At 44.1% G+C, this 20,129-nt stretch overlaps 2 protein-coding genes across 3 annotated transcripts in view; both read left to right on the top strand.

Moving 5' to 3' along the window:
* The window catches only part of cd276 (CD276 molecule), a 215,089-nt gene that overhangs the window by 38,946 nt on the left and 156,014 nt on the right, over positions 1-20,129 (top strand). The window lies entirely within an intron of this gene.
* shf (Src homology 2 domain containing F) overlaps positions 1-20,129 on the top strand; it is a 100,012-nt gene that overhangs the window by 1,537 nt on the left and 78,346 nt on the right. For both annotated transcript variants that reach the window (XM_078282956.1, XM_078282952.1), the window contains exon 2: positions 17,445-17,577. In XM_078282956.1, coding sequence (XP_078139082.1) covers positions 17,445-17,577 — 133 coding nt within the window. The remainder of the gene's footprint in view (positions 1-17,444; positions 17,578-20,129) is intronic.

Here is a 20,129-nt window from a genome sequence, read left to right as displayed (position 1 = left end):
CTTAGGGGAAATCACTCCTGATGAGTTTAAAGATACACAGCTCTAATTTGAGCCTCTCTGTTCTCTTCATACAACCGCACCAGCCTCCTGCCTGCATGGGCTTTCCTAACTTGTTCAGTTTGTGTCCCAGGGGGCTTATTGCACACTCATCAACACAAAGTGAATGTGGAGACAGATGCTCGTAGGCAAGACAAGTGCCTCGAAGCGTACTGCCGTGTCAGGCTCCTCAGGAATTCATCCACGCCGAGTGTTGGTTCATTTGGAGAAACCCGAGATGTTCCATGTCAGCGAGGTTAAGGACGTATGAAGAGAGCGATCCAGCCGAGGAATGTCCCGCAGCGCCTCGTGTACAGGAGGGAAAGCACGGCCAAGTGTGAAAATTCATACCGTGCACCGCCGTTTCCTGTTCTTGCTGGTCACTCCGTCACCAACATTAGGTATTTGTTAACATTGGCCAAACAGGACAGTGAGGTCATGTCTCATTCAGAGCCGACCTCCACTTGTGACCAATTCTGTGGGCATTTTGCTTTCACCTTCAGGCCACTTCCTCCTCCTCCTCCTGCTCTTGTGTTTACTTTCACACCTGTGTTGTGAGGTGTGGTGTGTTCACAGCTCTCCGGACTGCACATTTATTTAGTTTTTGGTTTTAGTTATAACAGCAAACAGTGTTTAACATTTATATTCCGCAGTGTCTGTGACCTGTTACCTGTTAGGAGCATTGTGTGGAGGAATGCACAGTTTTGATGACACAAAATAAGCCTATTTTTGTGAGCTACATTTTCCTGTGCAAACGCCCTCAACTCAGAGACAGGGAACCTTTTGAAGTGCATAAAAAAAAACCCATCTTTTGAAGTTCTGTGCTTTTTGCTTTCTCAACCTATCAGCAGCTGTTTTCAGCAGCCCTCTGGAAACTGGTGACAGTGCAAACGTTTGCAGGTTTAATAATCATATGGTGCTACGTATCAGAATACAGCAAGGAGGAAACCAGAAGTCACCATTTTCACCCAGCCGCTGCTGCTGTTCAGCTAATTAAACCGAGTATAGCTGTCTCCCGGTAATTGAGGCTTATTTGAATCTCCCTAGGCAATTAGTCATGGCGGGCCCAAGCAGAGGAATACAGTCGCCTCTGCCCCTCCCTGCTCTCCATGTGCACATATGGCTTTAACAAACTGGCAGATTGTTCTGTGGCATGGTTCAAACACCTCACACCTACCGATATGAATGACGTTCTGGATGCTAGATCAATACTGACTGCTGGCGAGCTTAAGCATTGTGTTGAGAGAGGGGTTTACAGTACAGAGTATACTGGCAAGCTAAAGCAGCATGTTGAGAGAGGGGTTTAAGGATCTTTGTTAAAAGCTGAAGGTAACTTCAATTAAAGGTGGTGTAACAGTGAGAAGGGAAGTGTAATACAATATAAAAAAATTCCATTTAGAGGATAATACCGGGCATTTTTTAAAATTTAGTCAAGGTCTGCACACAGTCAGCATAGTTGAAGATATGGTTTGTTTTCCTATCTTCAGAAGAAGACATGCTGCCATTCATTCTTGTTCAGTATGAAAAACAACTTCCACAGAGCGAGATAATCCGTCACAGAAAACATTAAGCCTGAATGTGGCTTTGGCAAAGTTTCTGTTTTATCGTTTTATTTCACTGTGCTCGAGTTTGAGTGTGTTTTTTATCAGTGCGCGTGCTACGTTACGCTCTGCTTACTGTCAATCACCTGACGCCCACAGGAATAAATGATGTATCCTGCCAGGAAATAATCTCTCCAAAACATGTCGCCTTACAAACTTTATCGTCACATCCATGCCCATGCACCGGGACAGCAGTTCATTTCAAGCTAGGTTTGACAAAGTGATGTTTGTATTTTAAAAACATTGAAAAACAAGTAGATATAAAAAAATAATAATTGCATACGCCATGCACTTAAAAATGATTGGGGGAAATGCAAACTAGAAGAAGTAAATGGGTTACAACTGTAAATGACACCAGTATTCTCCTTTAAGGCCATTTGGTCAGCAGGTTAGACATGCCCTTGACTGTGTATGTACAAATCCCAAAGGCAAATAAGCTAATATTCCAGTTGGAACCATTGTGTGGACTCTTGAGGATATTATTGGGCAATCACAAATGAAATGTGATCTAAACAACATTGGAAAATTGATGGCTTAATTCCCAAAATGTTATTTATCAATATATAGGAGCCAGTAGTAGCCTATTATCATTTTGTCAACCACAGACTTAAGATATCTGCTATCCTTTAAAAATACAGTTATTTGTTTTGTGCCATCAATCATTTTGCAAGAGTAGGTGTCAGTTTTCAAATGGATATCTCATCTAAGTCGACACGCTGCTCAACATCCACCTGCTATTCAAGACAAAACATAAGCTTTATGTACAAACTTATTTTGAGGATTACAGTTTGTCTGGAAGCCAAGGATTTTCCCTCCAACTGTGGCTGTCAGAAGCAGACCATGATAATTGTTTTCTAAATCCTTGTTAGAGGGGCTCTCCAGGTGAGGATTTTGAAAAGAGATTTCCTCCCAAAGTGCTATGTCCTGTGGGACTGTCCTCTTGCACACATGCACGCACGCACACACACACACACCCGCACACACACATAGCATCTGTTTCGACACTGTCTGTGGGAGGACATACTGTTTGTATTTTTTTATAGACACTCCGCTCATGGCCTTCAGGCTAATGTTGAAAGGGCACGGAGTACATCGTGTGTTCTTGCTTGGCGATGCTTCATGTCGAAACTGATAACGTAGGTGTTTTCCTCAGAGTTTACATTTATTTCACAAACCAATTGAAGAGATACATCTGGACAGTGATTCAAAAGGAAAAGGGTGTGATATCTGTGTTGTAATACAAAAACACACACACCAGAGACTGTAGCTTCACAGAAACTCCGTTGTCTCTCTCCCTGCGCCGGCTAAATGCTGACTGCTGAGAGACTGTGAGCGAGGAGCACACAAGTGTCTTAACAGCACTGCTCGGCTACATTGATGTTTTAATTACTTGACTCATGAATGCTAATTATATAACTGCTTACCTAATGCCTGAAATGCCAATAGCAGCGTCAAGTGTTTTTTTTTTTTCCCTCAGCCTTAAAAAGCCCTTCATTTCTATTCACATGGTTTACATGTGAGGAAAAAAGCAAGATAAGGGAGTTTTTCCATATGCGATGATACAGTAGTATATAAAGGGTTTAAATCCAAAACATATATATATATATACAGTATATATTGGAAAATATATCTGCTCATTTTCATTTTTCAATATTTTCTAAATACGCATGAATCCATCTTCAGAAGTGTTACTTTTTTATAGGCAAATTTCTTAGGTCTGCTCACATAGTATTCCATTGTTTTATTTTTATGCCAGCAATCAAGACGTGTCAATTTATTCAAATGATGTACATTTCATTTTGGAGCCAGACTCTTCATATGGAGATTACAGAAGAGCATATTCATTATTTTGATACAAATTGTAGTTCCATATCACTATATTGATAACAAACACACAGGAGGGGGGGGGGGGGGCATAAGAGAGTGTTGGTCTGCTAGCTTTCAAGGCATTGTGATGTGTTTTGTTTTTAATGATGCCAAGACCTTCATGGTAGAGTGAGTTGAGAGAGATGATCAATTATCGCTCTGCCTTGGAGCTAATTAAAGCCCTCATCTCCCAGCTCATCGCTCTACTCAGCACTAACCTAACTTCTGTCAAGGACACCTGAAAGTGATGACGGGCTCCACTCGGAAATGTGTAAACAAAAAGCAGCAGCGCAGAGCAAACAGGCCGCAGCGTCCTTGTGAAATGCAGCCTGTCATCATCAGTATCTCTGTGTGTGTGCCTGGGAAACTGGTGCTCCAGCCTAACTTTGGCTTCCTTCAGGGCTCCAGGTCCCTTTGACTCAGTGATCCTATAAGCCAGCGTGCGTATATCTATCTATAGAAGCATTGCAGTTGGAATGTCGGCGCAGACAGCTGTCGTACAGCCCACAGAGGCATCTGGATTGACAGATTTCCTCCCAGTTTATTTCCCTACATCCCCTCCATGCACCTTTTTATAGGTCCTGGCTCAGCATTTCAAATGATTATGCTGTTACTGGAAAACCATTGTTTACTTTGTAACCTCTCCAAGGTGATGAAAATCAACAGCTCCTATTGCTGGATGTTCAAAGTGCAGCAGTGCATATTTAGTCTGAGAGGCTCAGCCCTGTTATTGTTGTTCAGTCTGTGCCTGAGACAGATTCCCTTTTGACGAGCCCATCTCCAAATCCAATTTCCCCTTTCTTATGTTTCAGTGGCTTATCTTTTTACCTCATACGCATCAAGCTTTAACGTAATCTACTGAATGTTTTGTTGGTCCTGTTGCATCTGTTGAAGATGGATGCTACAAGTGGGCACCAGCTGCTTTGCCCCTATGGTCCAGATCACATTTCTGATAATGGAATCAGAGAGAGGCCACTGGGAGCCAATCAGGGTGTCCTTCAAGGGACAGTTGTGTGTAATTAGTTTATAGCCTGAACAGCAAGTGTGAGTAAGGTAGAAGGGTGTGTATGTGGATGGGAGGGTTGGCAAGACGCTTTTTTAAAATGCAAATAGCAATTTACGTTTGTGAACATTTTTGGTGAATTTAATGTCTTTGACTTGATAGACACATTTTTTTTTTTTTGGAAATGACTGTAACTGAAAATACAGGTGTATTTTAAAATCATTACAAATGTGAACAAACCTTTTTAACAGCCTCAGAATAGCATGCAAAAGTCATGTGCAGCTGCCAGTCCTGCATTTCAGAGTGAAAAATGTCTTCAGTCCAACAAATCCCAGTGTGTACAAAGGCAGTAGCGGGGTAACAGTGTTGCAACACAGTCTGCCATATTGCAATCACTGACTGTGGCTTTAATTTCCCATAGAATCGATGTTGGCTTCCTTGCAAGGTGTCCTATTTTGTCTTTGGCGCACTGCTCAGTCCGTTCAGATGTTTTATGCTCAGATTGAATTTGATTCTCTCACTGCGCTGCGGTGCGCTGCAGTACGCGAGACCTGAATTATGGCGCCTTCCAAGCTGCAATCTTCCAGTGTGGGTAAATCAGGCTTGCTTGACTGGCCTGCAGATTAGAACCCGTGGTGCAATGTGGTGAACTTTTCCTTAGCTTCATTTCCCCACAATCTGAGCGTCTTTGCTCGGCCTTTCGCCCTGGCATTCCAGACTTCAGTGGGATATTATAAGCACATCCCGCCGGCCCTTTGCGGTCTCCTGTGTGCTCTCATCTCTGCCAGCGATAGGAGAAATGTCAAGCACAGACGTCAATATCACCTGGGTCTCTGAGTGCGGTTTTCTTCAGGGAGCCAGAAAATGGATGAAAACATCAGAGCCCATCATGTTTTGTTACAGCACCCCTTTTAAGTGCAGTTCTCTACCTGTCTGTATCAGATACAGGCTGGTGAGGTTGATAGCTGGCCCAGTTGAATGGCGGAGCGGTGCAGGAAGTGCCCTTGTTCCTCTACATGTACACAAACCTGTTTACTTTCGCTGTATGGCTGACTGCAGATCACTGTGTTGAACATAGCCTGATATTTTGTACCTGTGCTCTTGCTGCCCAGTTGAGAGATTCATTTTCTCAAAATGTTACACACAATGTGGATGTCATAAAATGCAAGCAGAATGCTTAATGTGTAAACTTACCAATATGGACATGTTTTTAAGTAATTGCACTTAATTGTAACTGCTGTGGCCATGTGATACATAGGTTGAGACAGTCAACAGATTGGTGGGAAAGTTACAGTATATTAGGCTTGTCTGCCATTGTTGTTTTCTTAATTCTGATTAATGATGACACATTTGTTACAATCAACTGTATGTAGATTGTGACTCACACCTTCAAGTAAGTAGATAATTAGTTTCATAATTATGATAAACTGCTTCAAATAACTAAGGCAGTTGTACGTTACTATGGCTACACTGACTCATAATTACAGTAAAGTCTAGACTGTGATATTCTTGGCATGAGATACTTGGGATGATTGTTTGATGTTTGATGCCGTTTGACCCATTGTTCACTGAGGTGTCCAAGAATGCCACACATTTCCTGAACTATGCGAAGCATCCCAACCGCTTTGTCAAAGTCGCTCTAGTCTAGTTCAAGTCTGCAAGGTATTCTCTCTAATTACCCACTGCTTACTAACATACTTTTTTTCATACCATATACGTTTCATGCCAGCGTGTTCTTTCTGCCGTGCTGTTCATGACATCTGTACAGAGCTGTAAATGTTCTCGGTGGATTCCTATGACCTAAGCAGGAATCCTGGAAGGGCACTTTGCAAGGAAGGAAGGAGCACAGCGCTCGTTGGTCCAGAGCCAAACGGCTTACATGTCTAAGCCCCTCCTTCTCTGGAGCAGAATGAAGTGATCCTGTAGAGGAGGATATGCTGGAAGGCATGAGCAAATGATTATTCAATTGAGCTCCGAAAGGTTCAGCTTCTCATCAAAGATATCATTTTGGCGAACCCGCGAATCCTATTACATTTATATCATGGCGCAGTAATTTAGCATCATTGAGTGTAATAACTAGATACTAGTGTTGAATGGTTGGTGGTTGGGTTTTATGTATAACCGCCACAGATGTGCCCGAAAGTTATAGTTCTTGGAAATGGTGGCATTTAGCCATTGTTTGCTTATTTTTTCTCCCCCCCCATCTGGGAGCCCTTACTTCAGTTTAAAGAGGCCTAGCGGAGTCTGTTGTGTTTGTCACCCCATTTGTTTCTGTAGCCTCGCACCGGAACATCGGTCACGTGGTCCCACCAGGTCACAATTAGCCCTTACACTGGTGCTGCAGCTCTGGCCACTGGGGAGCTGTAGACACATGGCACTGTTTTGTTTAATGACAGTGTGTGTAGCAGGGCCTGGAAGAAGGGAGGCCTGGTGGGCAGGCAGATCGTCACACGCTGATTAAAAGGAAACAAATTGAGCCCTAAGGTTTCGTGCCATCCGAAGCACAGAGCGAGAATCTGCATGAAGCATTGGCATTTTCGCACAAACGGTAGCTCTGCCCTCCCGGAGCACACAGTATGCAAACCTCAGCCTTACCCAAATACTTAAATTTTTGCATCAAAATATAAATACAGATGTAATGCGCCTTTATGCCTCTGGTAGAAAATATGCCTTTGGATTGTGGGCTGAGTGCAGGATATTCTGTTTTTGTGTTGCGCTGTAGGAGGCGGAGTAAAGCCAGGCTTCTGTCTTGGTAGCAGAGCTGCACTATTATCTGTGCCCACCAGGCAGCTGAGCACTAACATTTCTTCTTAGTAGAATTCCAGACTTCCGGTTCTCATTTGTAAAAAAAATAACTGGTAGATAGAAGCCTTCTGGGCAAGAGCACTGGGTCTAGTAAATAATGTTGAATGTGTCATGCTCAGATCTATCTATGAGCTATTTCTGTGTTAGAATCAGTGAATTGTTAACATGGATCACATGTTAGAAGAAGCCACATTTTTCTCTGTTTTCTTTTTTTTTACAGTTGAAACTAGCTGTTATTGTGACATGAACTTGGGCAGAGAAAGCAGGCCGCTGTCTGCTGTTGTTTGGTGGAAAATAAGGAATGGTTTGGTTGCTCCAGGATTAAGGAAGTGCTCCCTTCCTGACAGGAAGTGTTTACAACTTGGTGACATTCCCTTTTTAACTCGGCAAGTCTGCGCTCGCCCCTCTGCGCTGGCTGGGAATGTTGACTGCTGCGTCCTTGCTAAAATGTAACCAGGGTTAATGTTCTCTCCTGTTTCGACTTGAGCAATCGGGATGTCGGAAATAGTGACAAATGGTGACGGCACATAGCTGTTTGTGCGTTTCTCTGAGAGCTTTTTGTGAGGACAGATTGGAGAGTCTCCCTCACCCTTCCCAATGTAGCCTCCCTCTCGCCCTTCGCTGTCCCGTTCAGAGAGGTGGGAAGCCACGTAGCCATGGCAGTGGTGTGGGACTCCACCCTGCTCGCTCTATTGTCAGTCTAGGGGACGTGCTGGGACCTCGGTACATGCTCACCACACAGAGGCTATCTGAGGTCACGGTGCTTCCGACCGCAATCAAGTCATCCTCGCATCAAAATCTCTGGCTTTGTTTATGGCCTGGCTGTGGCTTGTTTTCCTCCGCGTTCTATAAATCACACTCCCAAATCAAAGCCTTCCGTCCCAGCGGATCTCCTTGTGTTGTTTCATGAAGCCCTGCTTTCAAAATTGTGTCAGTTTTTTGTCTTGTATGCACCATGATAAACAATGGTGTTTTTGCCTATGCCTCGTGGAAGCAAAGTCACATGGGAGTGAGTGTGTGTGAGTTCATGTGTGGCTTCATGTGTGTGTGGGGGCATACTTGTGTATCTGCCGGGCAAGCAACTTGCATTATTCTTCTTTTAAACTAGTTCCTCTATCTTAAATTGAAAGACTAATCACTGTTTCCATAATAATTTGAACTGTAGCGATGAGGGAAATTGGTGTAGCCTACGTGAAGGACAAATCGCTCATTCACACGGGCGCAGGATTATCATATTTGTTATAAAATTCCAACATTCCATTGTAGCACCAGAGTTATTCTCGACTCTGGTGCCGCACCACTGCTGACTGTATGTAGCAGAAACACTGCTAATAAATCTATCACAGAGGGATGGGGGCAGAGGAAGGAAATTGGATTTTGTCAAGCGTGTCGTCAAGTACTTAATCTTGAATATCTGTCGCATATTAAGAGCACCTTCATACGGTGCCGCCATCTCCCTCTTCTTCTTTCTCCAGTGCAGGTCCTAAGTGTCTGTGGAGTGTGTTTCAGTGGGGACGTCCCGAGGGACAAGCCAGAGTATTTGTTGTGCTCCACTGCATTGGGTACTAAGCCAAAAGAATGGAAAAGAGAAGGCATGACTGGCAATCAGAATAGGACTTTACTGAAAAGTCAGGCCACACAAATACCTGTTTAAAATTGTGAAAGCCAGAGCTCTATCCATTGGGTAGTTTGTTCAGATGGAAGTAAAATTATAGAAAAGAATGGAGGATGGAGGAATGGAGTGGGAACACCTGTGAAAAGAGAGAGATTTCCCAAGACATAGAGATTTCCCAAAGTCCAGATTGGCCTGTTTACACTGCATCCCTTGGCTCAATCTTATGCCTTCTATGTTTGTGTCTCTTAGGTTTGAGGAGTATAGAATGGAAAGTTTTAGTAGCATCTGCCCTGTTATATTTGAGGGATTTATATGACACAGTGTTGTTGAGACACAGGACACATACAGTGTCACTGTGAGAGGAGTGATGACTTCAGAGCTGCCCTGACAAACATTGATGGCTCAGTGGAACATTATGATAATATTGTGGCGGTATGACAGATGCTTCCAGTGGTCCTAAGTACAGTTTTATGGGCAGCAGTGGTTTAGTCACAGCAGGTGTTTATGTGCTGTAATATGAAGACCTCCCAGACTATTGTAATACGCAGAGGTGTGTTTGACGCCACAAGTTATTAGAGGTTTTATGGTAAGAAAGGCATTGGAATGCAGATGAAATGATGATACTGGTTCTAAAGAGTAACCTATTTATAACTCCCTTGCAGGTCTAGAGGTTTTTTTTAGAACTTAATGTGCACTTTCCTTATCATGGGAACTCATGAGTAGCAGCTTGTACAGACTGAATGTCATCAGAAAGACTGATTATAATGAGCATTGTGAATGAACACTAGACATCCTCCTTCAGCACTGATTGAACCCATTCCAAACCTTTTCGCTAGTGTGTGCTTCTATGTGTGTTTTAGAGTGTATAGCTATGTGTATTTGTGCGTGTATGTGCACAGTGCATGTATATGTGCCTCTGTATGTAATTATGACCGATGTGTGAACTGAATATTTGTGACCTGTACCAGACTATTTAAACCTTAACACAAAGCTGAGAACACTGGAAAGCCCAGTAACCCATACTCCTGTATAGGGGCGCTCCAGCTGCACATAATGTGTCATGCGCCCCTTTTTTCTTTCAACAGCAAATGGCAAGTGCTGTTCTGACTCCACTTCATCATGCATTGCCGATGTTTTCCCCACTTGACACCGAACTGCGCTGCGTGGTATCAGTGTCACTGTTGCTGCATCTGGAAGCGTTCCCGTGCAACCCATGATCAATGACAGGCTAAATCACTTGTGCCGAGAGAACCGGCTTTACCCCGGCTGCCGTGCGAAAGCCGCCCGGCCCCACATGGGCAAAAGTGCAGAGATCTGAAGAACCAACGTTTTATGTGGTCTGAATCTTAAAGTGGGGTGGGGGGTTGGAGGTGGGGGGGAGAGGGGGTAATAAATAAGTCGGCACAAAGAAGCGCGCTGTTCTTTGAACAACGCAGATGCCTCGAAGGGAGACACATGTGAAACTGATGGTTGAGCACATTGATGTGCAAAGGGGGGATGCTAAATCTAATCCTTAAAACATATACAGTAAAGCTTGTTGCACACACCCCTTCTAAGTCCTGAGCTTGCTAAAGATGGCTATTATGCGTTTTTTTCATAGGCCTGTGTCAGTTTTTAACGAATCATCAGGTCATACACGTTCTGAGAACACTCGCCCATGCTTTTATCTTAAAGTTTCCTCTGGGGACACGATGACTAATCTACCATACACTTTATTGTTTTTGTTGATTCACAAGGATGAGTAACATGCTCTACTAACATTGGAATGCTGAGGTTGATAGACGCTCCAATTAGGTTAAAAGCAGAGCAGACTGATTCACCTGAAGATAAACGTAATTTTTGTTTTCCTCAAGTAAAGTGCTCTTCATTGGTGCTTGGACTCCAGTAGCTTGTGACTGATTGTGAAAAAGCATCTTCATGGCAAACCTAATAATTTGATTAGCTACCTCTGCTGATTCCTAAGTAGGCATTGAGAGGAGGCACATCACTCTCCCAAGTTCACAGAGCCACAGGCTGAATGCTCAAGCAGCCACCGCGTTTCTCAGGAAACGTTTCAATAAAGTTTCATTAATGCCAGGGTTGCGTGGTGGGAAAAGTGCTGCACCGTCTCTCCTTTTGAGGCGAAGCCAGTTTTCCATCTGCCTAATCTGTTTGAGAGATACAGAACCCAGCAGGGCTCAGTCCTCACAGGGGGCTTTCATTGAATTGTAACCAGATTTGCACTATGGTTCTTAGAAACATAAAGGTATCTTATTGATAGTAACTGCATCATGTCAACGGAGAGGCTGTGATCATTTCTGTTTAAATAAATTGCCTTGAGGGAATGTTTCTCGCCAAGATGTTCTTTTTAGAAGATTGTGGCCCAGTTATCTTCACATGACTGCAACACAGCATTCATCCTGTGTTTATAAACCAAGATAAGGTGGAGGAGCTATCAACCGAGGCAGTTTAAGGAGTTGCTGCTTGCGGAATGTTGCTTTTAGACGAATGTTGGTCCGTCTAACAGGCGGAAACATATGCATGGCTGTTCAGCAATACTCTTCTTTGTTTTAAATCGAAAGATACAAGATACAGTCTCCCCTCATCGCTCCTCTCTCCTCCCCTCCCCTCTTCCTGTAAAGCGGCTTTCATGCCTTGAGATGGTGGCATGTTTTCTTTGTTGCGTTACACCGAAGAACAAAAGAGCAACAGCAGCAAAAAGAGCCCCTTTTGAAACGCCTTAATGCAATCGAGCTGCTAAGCACTGAGTCGTATTAGGTTATCAGTGGCTGAAATCCCCCGTGGCGTGAGACATAAATCACACACGTCAGTCCTCTCTTTTTTTTTCTCTTTCCTCCCTATCCCCCCTCCCTCATTCTGCAGCCTGCTGGCTGTTCTGGTGGTCTCAGAGGGGCATCAGCCTTCACCGGCCCCTGACGCATTCAATCCTTCCTGGACCAGCCATGACATTTATATCACATTCCTGTCTGCAGTCATTCAGCAGGGCTCTCAGGTGGCTGACACTGAGCCTAGTCATTATTTTCATCAGCGTGTCTGTGGGTGTTTATCTGGTCAGTGCCTTGTGAATCCATCGGCCTGCTTTTATTGTGAATTTACTGCTACTACTAAGTGGTAAATGCACAATAAAAGAAAAAAAAACCTCTCTGATTCTATGAATGCTACTCCTATTGAAGGCTTAGCTGATGAAGACTGTGATAGGCTATACAGTCGGTTTGATTACTGTTGACAAAATGTACTTACTATAAGTCGCTTTGGACAAAAGCGACTGCTAAATGACCTAATGTAATGTTTAAGTAAATGGTTTGTGGTTCTAAAATGGCAACAATGGAAAATGCATTGAAAAGCTAAAAATGCAAAAAAAATAATAATATACAGTAGCCGATTTCCTTATTATTATTATTATTATAACCACATCTCAAGCCATGCGATCAAATCACTACTAATGCAGTTTTGTGAAAATTCTATTCTTTTACTTGCGATGCTCTGATGGGCCCGCCAGACCCATTCTCCCTCCATTAGGAGTGGAGGAGGAGAATTGTAGCCTGTATTTTCTCACTTCTAATGGAATACTGGGGCCCAATTGAATTGTAATCCTAGAAGCTCTAGCGGCGTCGACTGCTGAGCCAAAGTGGCAGGTGCCTGTTATAGTCTCCCTCCTTCGCTAATGTTCCCCCTCTGTTCCCACTGATTTGAAATCAACTTCATTGCCTGAGAGCCGCAATGCATTTTAAGAAGTCTGTTTTTCTCCTCGTCGCGAGCTGCCAAAGCACCGGCAGGTAAAAGACATGGCCAGCCTGGGATCCTGGTGCGGCTCTGGAAAGAGTGTAGCAGTGAGTTCTCTCTCTGTGCTGCAGACCAGTTACCACAGGGATGTGCCCTAAGCCTGGGAGGTGGCTTTGTGAGAATCTTGCAGGCTTACATCCCTGCTTAGCGAAGGCCTAATACATTGAGGCGCTGCAGTCTTGTGCTGAGGCAGAATTTTGCTTTCATGACAAGTGCGGCTTGGCTGCGGTCCTGACACACCCTGGCATGCCAGAAGGCAGATGGTGTGTCCCCAGGCGACGCCCCCACTCTCCAGCACCCCTCTCTCCACGTCCCCATGCTCCTCCTGCTGTCGAGTAGTCATTAGTGCAGTGGGACAGGGAGGAGGAACACATCGGTTCAGTTTGGAAATATTAAGCACCTCCTCCACCCACACATGAGCCAGGTCTCAGGAGCGGGGCGATGGTAGCCTGGAGAGGCAGTCTGGTGGCCAGATTGTTGACAGTTCAAATTCAAAAATGTGCTGGGGAAATCTGGGTAGGCTGAAGTGAATAACATTCTCCCCTCTCTATATAACTACTGACAAGGTGCCCTTGAGCAAGGCAGTTAACCACCAGCTGCTCCAGTTGAGCTGCTCAGTGGCAGACTGTAGCTGTACAGCTCACAGGTTTGTAAAGTAAACTTGAAGGTGAAAATATATAGCCTACCTCTCTAAAAGGAAACTTTAAGCAATTAAGACCCATACTTACCCCCCCATTAAAGTCCTTGTAATGCATTGTTAATAGTTTTGCTTTTATAGAGGCCCAAGATAAGCCTCATGAGTCAAAGGGAAAGTGAAATATCAAGCAGCAGCGTCTTGATACCATGACCAACTTCTTTTTGTTTCATTTTCACTAAGCTGTGAGTATGCTGCAAGACTGTGAAACTGGTTTGTCATTTGTGTCTGGCTGAGATGTGGAAAGAAGAAATTGTGACAATGATTAAAACAAAACAGCTCTAAACAGCTCAGAAAAACTATCGCACAAGTTCCAATCATTAAAACGTCCCCTTCCCACATGTATGTCATGTATTTTTATGGAACCTGATGGTTAGATGGTTGTTTCTACTGAACGTCACCAGCTCACACTTACCCCCCCATTATAGTCCTTGTAATACATTGTTAATAGTTTTGCTTTTATAGAGGCCCAAGATAAGCCTCATGAGTCAAAGGGAAAGTGAAATATCAAGCAGCATCCAAATTGCTTTGGATGGGAAAAGAAAACCCGCGTGTCCATCTGCCCTCTGGAATAGTTACATTACCAGGTGCTAAAAACAGATTTCACTGCCCGATTGTGAAAAATGACTAAGCGAAGAAGACCGGGGCTAAATATACACACGCCTGTAATGTGTAAATCTTTTTTTGTTGTGCTAGCTGTTTGATGACAAGCCTTCCCAACCCTATATAAAGTAGACATGGGCACCGGGGACATAATTAAGCTACCGCTGTTTGCAGTGTTAGCAGCTGTAATTGTAATCCTTGGATTTTAAATCTAGCCCAGAAAAATGTTTAGTGTGTAATCTGATTACAGTTACTTTCTCATGGATTATCATTACGTCTACTCTTACACTTGTGACTGACTGCACGCTCCGGTTCCATTTCTACAGTACCAACAGGCCTTTTATGAATTGCGCTCCTTTTTCATAGTTTGGGAAGGTATCAAACGTAGTAAAACACCCAGATTCGAGGAACAATGGCCAAGTGAAGTCTTTTTGACTCTGTGCTTATTACCCTGCTACCATAGACATTACCAAGCTGGATTTCTAAACAGCAAGACTGTTGCATGTTAGGTCTTAGCTAAGAGCTGAGCATAGTGTTTGAGCCTCTAATGCAAGCCTTGGTTTTTATCCACTATTATATTACATACAATCACAAGTCTAATGCTGTCAAAAGTTTCCATTACAACCTTGCCCTTTATTTGTCCCACATTAACACTGATGTCAACAGGAAAGGCACAGACGATGTCATGTATTTGGAATGGGTTTATACATAAAGACATAGGTGAGTGCCATTATCCCACTCATTCCTTAAAACATGTCCAAGCCTCCTTCAGCTCATGAAAGTGTAGGAAGTGGTAAAGTGGTAGAAGCCCAAGATGTGACTGCAAAAGCCTAAAAGTAAGCCTCACTGATGCCTGGGCCTGCATGTGGGCAAATAATAAGCACTGTATCGCCTTATTATGCTCACCTTTAACACGGCCATGGACAAAACGCCAGTATATACACAGATACATACAAACATAGAAAGCATGCATACAAAAACACCACTAGTGACTCTGTAGAGGATCTCTCGGAATCGGGTGATCGACAAAAAGGGGAGGAAGGGGAGGAAAATGATATATAATGATATAATGATATATCTGAAGCTTCGAATCCCCAGGCCAGCTGGGAAACTCTGGGTGGGTAAAAGTGAATGAGTAGCACTCTCACTCAACAACTACCATCAAAGTTCCCTTGAGCAGGACACTTAAGCCCCATTGCCCCACATAGCAGCTCAGTGGCTGAGAATAGCAGACTTTGGTTTATTCCGGGAAGCTCCCAGGTGTGAATGTGTGTAACTGTATGAATGTGAACCGAGGCAATGCTGAAAAAGATTGCACATGCCCAGCAAAAGCCTTCCATGGATAAATCCAGCGTTAAAAAATGTTTTATCATATATTATGGCCAATGGTCTCTAACCTCGAGCCACTCTGCTACAGTATGTGGACCACAGGCAGATGGTCACTGGCCTTCTTCTCTGCCATTTAAGTGATTCATAGGTTTATTTAGTCAGGGTTACTTATTAGGTTTGGACTGTGTTTGCAGTGACTGTATCTGAGGTGGGTTTGGCACACAGGAAAATTACTGATGGCTGGGTTTCCATGCAACAAGGTGTGAGATGGGAAAACAATTCTGAACGCTGTGGCTATGATGCATCATTTGTAGTGAGCTTTTGGCTCTCCGGGACAGCCAGGGACATTGCTAATGTGAATGGCTGAATTTCAATTAAAGTTTTGAGTGAAATATATATTTTCTGTGGTGCAAAAAAAAAAAAAAAGCCCAGAACAGTGTTTGTATTGGATTTCCCCCCCCTGCTTAAATTCACAGAAGCAAAACAGTGGAGGAACCCATAATTATGCTGTGGCAGAAAAAGTCCTAGTTATTTTCCCCAAAACAGATGGAGAGGGAATAGTGAGCAAGGCGGATTTAACACACAGTAGCTGGTATGAAACACATCCGTGGTACTTCCCTCCTCTCCTATTATTGCCTAATCCATGTATAGCGTGGCTGATTTGTGCAAGAATATACCTGCCAGCATTTCTTTGTCACACTATAAGCGGCTTACAAATTATCCCGAGTGAACTTTTTACCGTTTAACACTCTGACATTTTTTCAAGATTTCATTTTTTGGTAAATCTTATGACTGTCAAGTGACACTTGACCTTGATCCGAACTGCGAAAATGTCGGTGCTTTCCCAGCCGGAGTGAAGTCCCAGAGTAGGAAATGTAGATCTGTGGATTGTACTTGCTTCCCTGAGGCTTGGCAGGTGTGTGTGTGTGGCATTCTCACGGGTGGCCGCTGTAGAGTTTGTTTCTGGGAAGTGTGTGCTGTGGCGAGGATGGACAGTGGTTTGTCCTCCAGGAAAGCTGGCTAGGTGGAGGCACAGCATGGCGGCGGTGAGGCTCGGTCCACCTCCACTCTGCCCTGCCCCATCCACCAGATGAGTGATGAGCTTGTTTATAATGAGACCAAATCCCTTCCTGTAGCCTACACATGACTCATAGGGCGTAGCGCCGGTCACATGTGTGTTTGCATGCACACGTAGGTGTTTGCTCAAGCATTTCCTTGTGTGTGTGTGTGTGTGTGTGTACCATGCATGGGTTTTTGTCAAGGAAACCCTTTATTAACATGTCTCCAAGTTGTAGAACCTGAGGTACCCTGCTCCTCTGGTCTATCTGCCTTCTGGTCCAACTGATTGGCAGGGCTAGACTGTAAGGAGTCCCAACGGAGGAAAAGTCCATTTTCACCACCTGCTAGCAGCTGGGCCAGTCAAACCCCTCTTTCGATCCGGAGTCCAACAGGACAGATGGTCCAGACAGGTCCTTATTTCGTCCCAAAGTTTGGATCTTTACTTTTTTGCTTTGATACTGGTAGTTGAAGCAGGTATTTCAAGGATACAAATATCCCCCTCGAGGCACTTTAGATGCGGATCGTTGCTCTCTTCCCTAAAGATTGGGCCTTATTTCTGGGTCTCGGGACGTCCACCTAATTGCCGTCTACTGCACGAAATGCTCAGCAAAAGAGCAAGACTGCAATTAGCCGTGGCTCGCTGCCAGCCCGACATAAATCTGCCAAATTGTTTCTCTTAAGAAAGTTGAGCAGTTGTGGTCTTCTCCTCTACTTTTGAAATGCAGGCCTGTCACTGGGCTATCATATAATTAGGCAGACCAGCAGTAGCAGAGAGCGTGCTATAAGTCTGAAGCTGAGGCGATGTGGTGGTGTGCCGAGGCATACAGAGGTGGGGTGTTATTTATGTGTTTCTCCCTTCATCTCCTGGCCCGGCAGTGTGGCTATCACATGGTCCCGGGGCCACAGCAGCATCTGTCACGTAGCATTGCAACTCTCTGGACATCTACCTGTGTTGTAGTGTTCAACAGAGCAGCAAAATGAATTCTCCCCTCACTCGTTCTCTTCTTCCTCCCTCCCTTTTTCTCACCTTCCCTTGTTTTTCTCCTGCAGCTCATTATCCTAGAAGACTACGCGGACCCTTTTGACGCCGAGCAGGCCGGCGGGACTCAGACCAGCACGGAAAAAGTGACGACTGAGAATGACGGCTACATGGAGCCATACGAGGCCCAGAAGATGATGGCAGGTAGATCAACAGCGTCTGTCCCCTCCTTGGTCCTCAGTTCCCTCATACCTCTAATTTGTGTCATGTAGCCACAAGCTTTAAACTCATATTCATGAAACAACAATCTTCTGTCCACCTTCAGCCTCTCGGTAATCGCAGGTTAGGGGACCAGTAATGCATCCCTGCCTTTATTATGGCTTCATATGGAATGTCTTAACACAGTGTTAATTAATATGCAGTGTAATTCAGCCATATGTTGGCAGGCTGGTCGCTAATGAACAGGCTCAGTTGGCCAAGTGACACTCTACATGACAGGTGCAGCCAAGTGGAAATGACCTGTGCGGCATGAAGGGTGTCAAAATATGTTTTCAAAAGCAGTGGGTTTGCTCTCAAAAATTATATCCGAAGATAAGTGTTTCTGAAAATATACCTCGGCTGAGTGGCTCCAATAAAGCGAGATATGATTTTAGTGTTTTTCCGCTGAACTATCCGCACTCGGAGACAGCCACTCGCTGGGTTTTCCAGGAAGACGGTTTCTGAGACAACAATAGCCGCGCTTACACAAGAATTCAGTCGAACCACATTCTCCACTCGGCTTTGTCAGAGAACATATTCATTCTGTGGCTAAATGAGCACAGCAATGACAAAGAGCAAAGAATGCGCAGAGTGAGAAGAGAAATGATGAATATTTAGCAGAAAAATGTTGCGGCAGCTGTGTTCCCTAGTGCATAAGAAGGGAGAATGTCTTTGTGAATGTCAGACCGCAAACGGATGTTTCTGGGACTGGGGTGACTACAAGGTTTTGAAATTTAGGTCTTGACATGGTAACCTCTGTCATGTCATCTACCATATACCGCTCACTCCCTCCCTCTTCTCCTCTAAACCACCCACCCCCCCCCACCCCCACACCTCTCACACACACACACACACACACACACGCCCTCCCATCGCTCCCAATAGTGGCAGGGCTTGAATGTCTCTTTCCCTCCTCTGCAATTTTCTTTTAATGGGCCTCCAGACAATCTCTTGTTTTCATCTGTCTTACTGGTTTGACCTCTAGCCCAGTCCTTGCCTCAGCTGAGTACAAAGACTCAAGATTTATCGCCTCCTCTCAGGTGTAGGAAGCTGTGAAGACGGAAAAAAAAAAACGGTGAGGAAGGATTTCACAGTATCACTTATCTTGAATCTTATTCCAAGTCCAAGCTTTTTCATTTAACCAGAGACAGTTCTGCATTTGGCTATACTGAGGGAAAAACTAAGCCATGGTAACAGCACTCTTTTGTTTGTTTTGATGAAGTCTTCAGTTTTTTGTGAGGATCTAGTTGTTCTTGTCTTTGAAGCTGAAGGTGTTGTTGTTTTCGGGCTCCCTGCTTTTTTTCCCTCCTCGTATTCTATTGATTGCCAATTCCTGTTCTTTCTGCTGTTTTGACTGAGCTGTCAAGGCGCTGTTTTAAATAGTGCTGTTGGCGGATTTCTTTCGCTCTGCTCTCTCATCCTTTTAATATTCATAATAATCCAGGGATTTGTTCCCCGGTGATGGATGGATCACCTATGACAGTTCCGTAAGCGTTTGTCAGATAATATACTGATTCAAACATACGCGCACACAGGTTTGAATGCCACTATTTGGGGAGGGAAGATTAACAATATTTGATATCTTTGCCTGCAAGTGGTGTGTGTGTGTGTGTGTGTGTGTGTGTGGGGGGGGGGGGGTTATGTAAAATGTCCCATAAGAATAATACCCTCAAAGCTCTCAGGGAGTAACTGAGTCATGCTGATGACTAAGATGGGTCAGAATGTAATATAAATCCTAATCATAGCCCTAATAAAAAGGAAATTGCATTCTAAAACACATTTATGTACACTGTGTGTTTGTATGGAAATATTTTTTTTTGTAATGTGAAATTATAATCGTGGTTGATTGTGCCGAGTTTTGTGGTAATGTTGCTGGTGCGTTATTGGCGGAATGTGTGCTAATGCTATCAGTGCACCAAGACATCAGTCCGGTCGTAGTAATTGCTGCGTCTCTCACTCGGACAGAGTTGAGTATATTGGTCAGACTCAGGCAGAACTGCCTCTCAGAGTGCAGTGTGGCTAGAAAGGGAGAGAGGAGCCATCGCATGGACCAGAGAAAGGACTAAACCACTCACGTGAAGCTAGAGGCTCGCATCTCTCTGCGTCTCACTCTATCACTGTCGCTCTCTCTCGTCTCTCTGTGTCTCCCTCTCCAGGCTGGGCATTTTTGGACCTGCATTGTTCTCAATACCAGAGTCTGGATTTTAGCTGTAGATAGGGCAGCTGTAGCTCTCCTCTCTGCACTTGCTACCACAGATGGGCGAGGACGGTCACCAAACATGCCAACACAACAGAAACTTTTCTATTTATGGCTGTCAGAGCAAGTTTGTAATTTACCACCAGCTAAAATTTATGTTATCTATAAAAAGTGTTAGTCCATCTCCCCGTAAAATGGACTTTAGCGGTCTCAACTTGTAAAATTCGGAGGCGTGTGAACGATAGTTTCTTATAAAAAGTGTATCAAATTAATTAGGAGAAGCAGATCGGCAGTAAATCAG

This window comes from Centroberyx gerrardi, chromosome 1 (assembly GCF_048128805.1).
Source record: "Centroberyx gerrardi isolate f3 chromosome 1, fCenGer3.hap1.cur.20231027, whole genome shotgun sequence".
NCBI lineage: Eukaryota > Metazoa > Chordata > Actinopteri > Beryciformes > Berycidae > Centroberyx > Centroberyx gerrardi.
The sequence above is the reverse complement of the archived record's forward strand: the minus strand, read 5'-3'. Positions and strand labels throughout refer to the sequence as shown.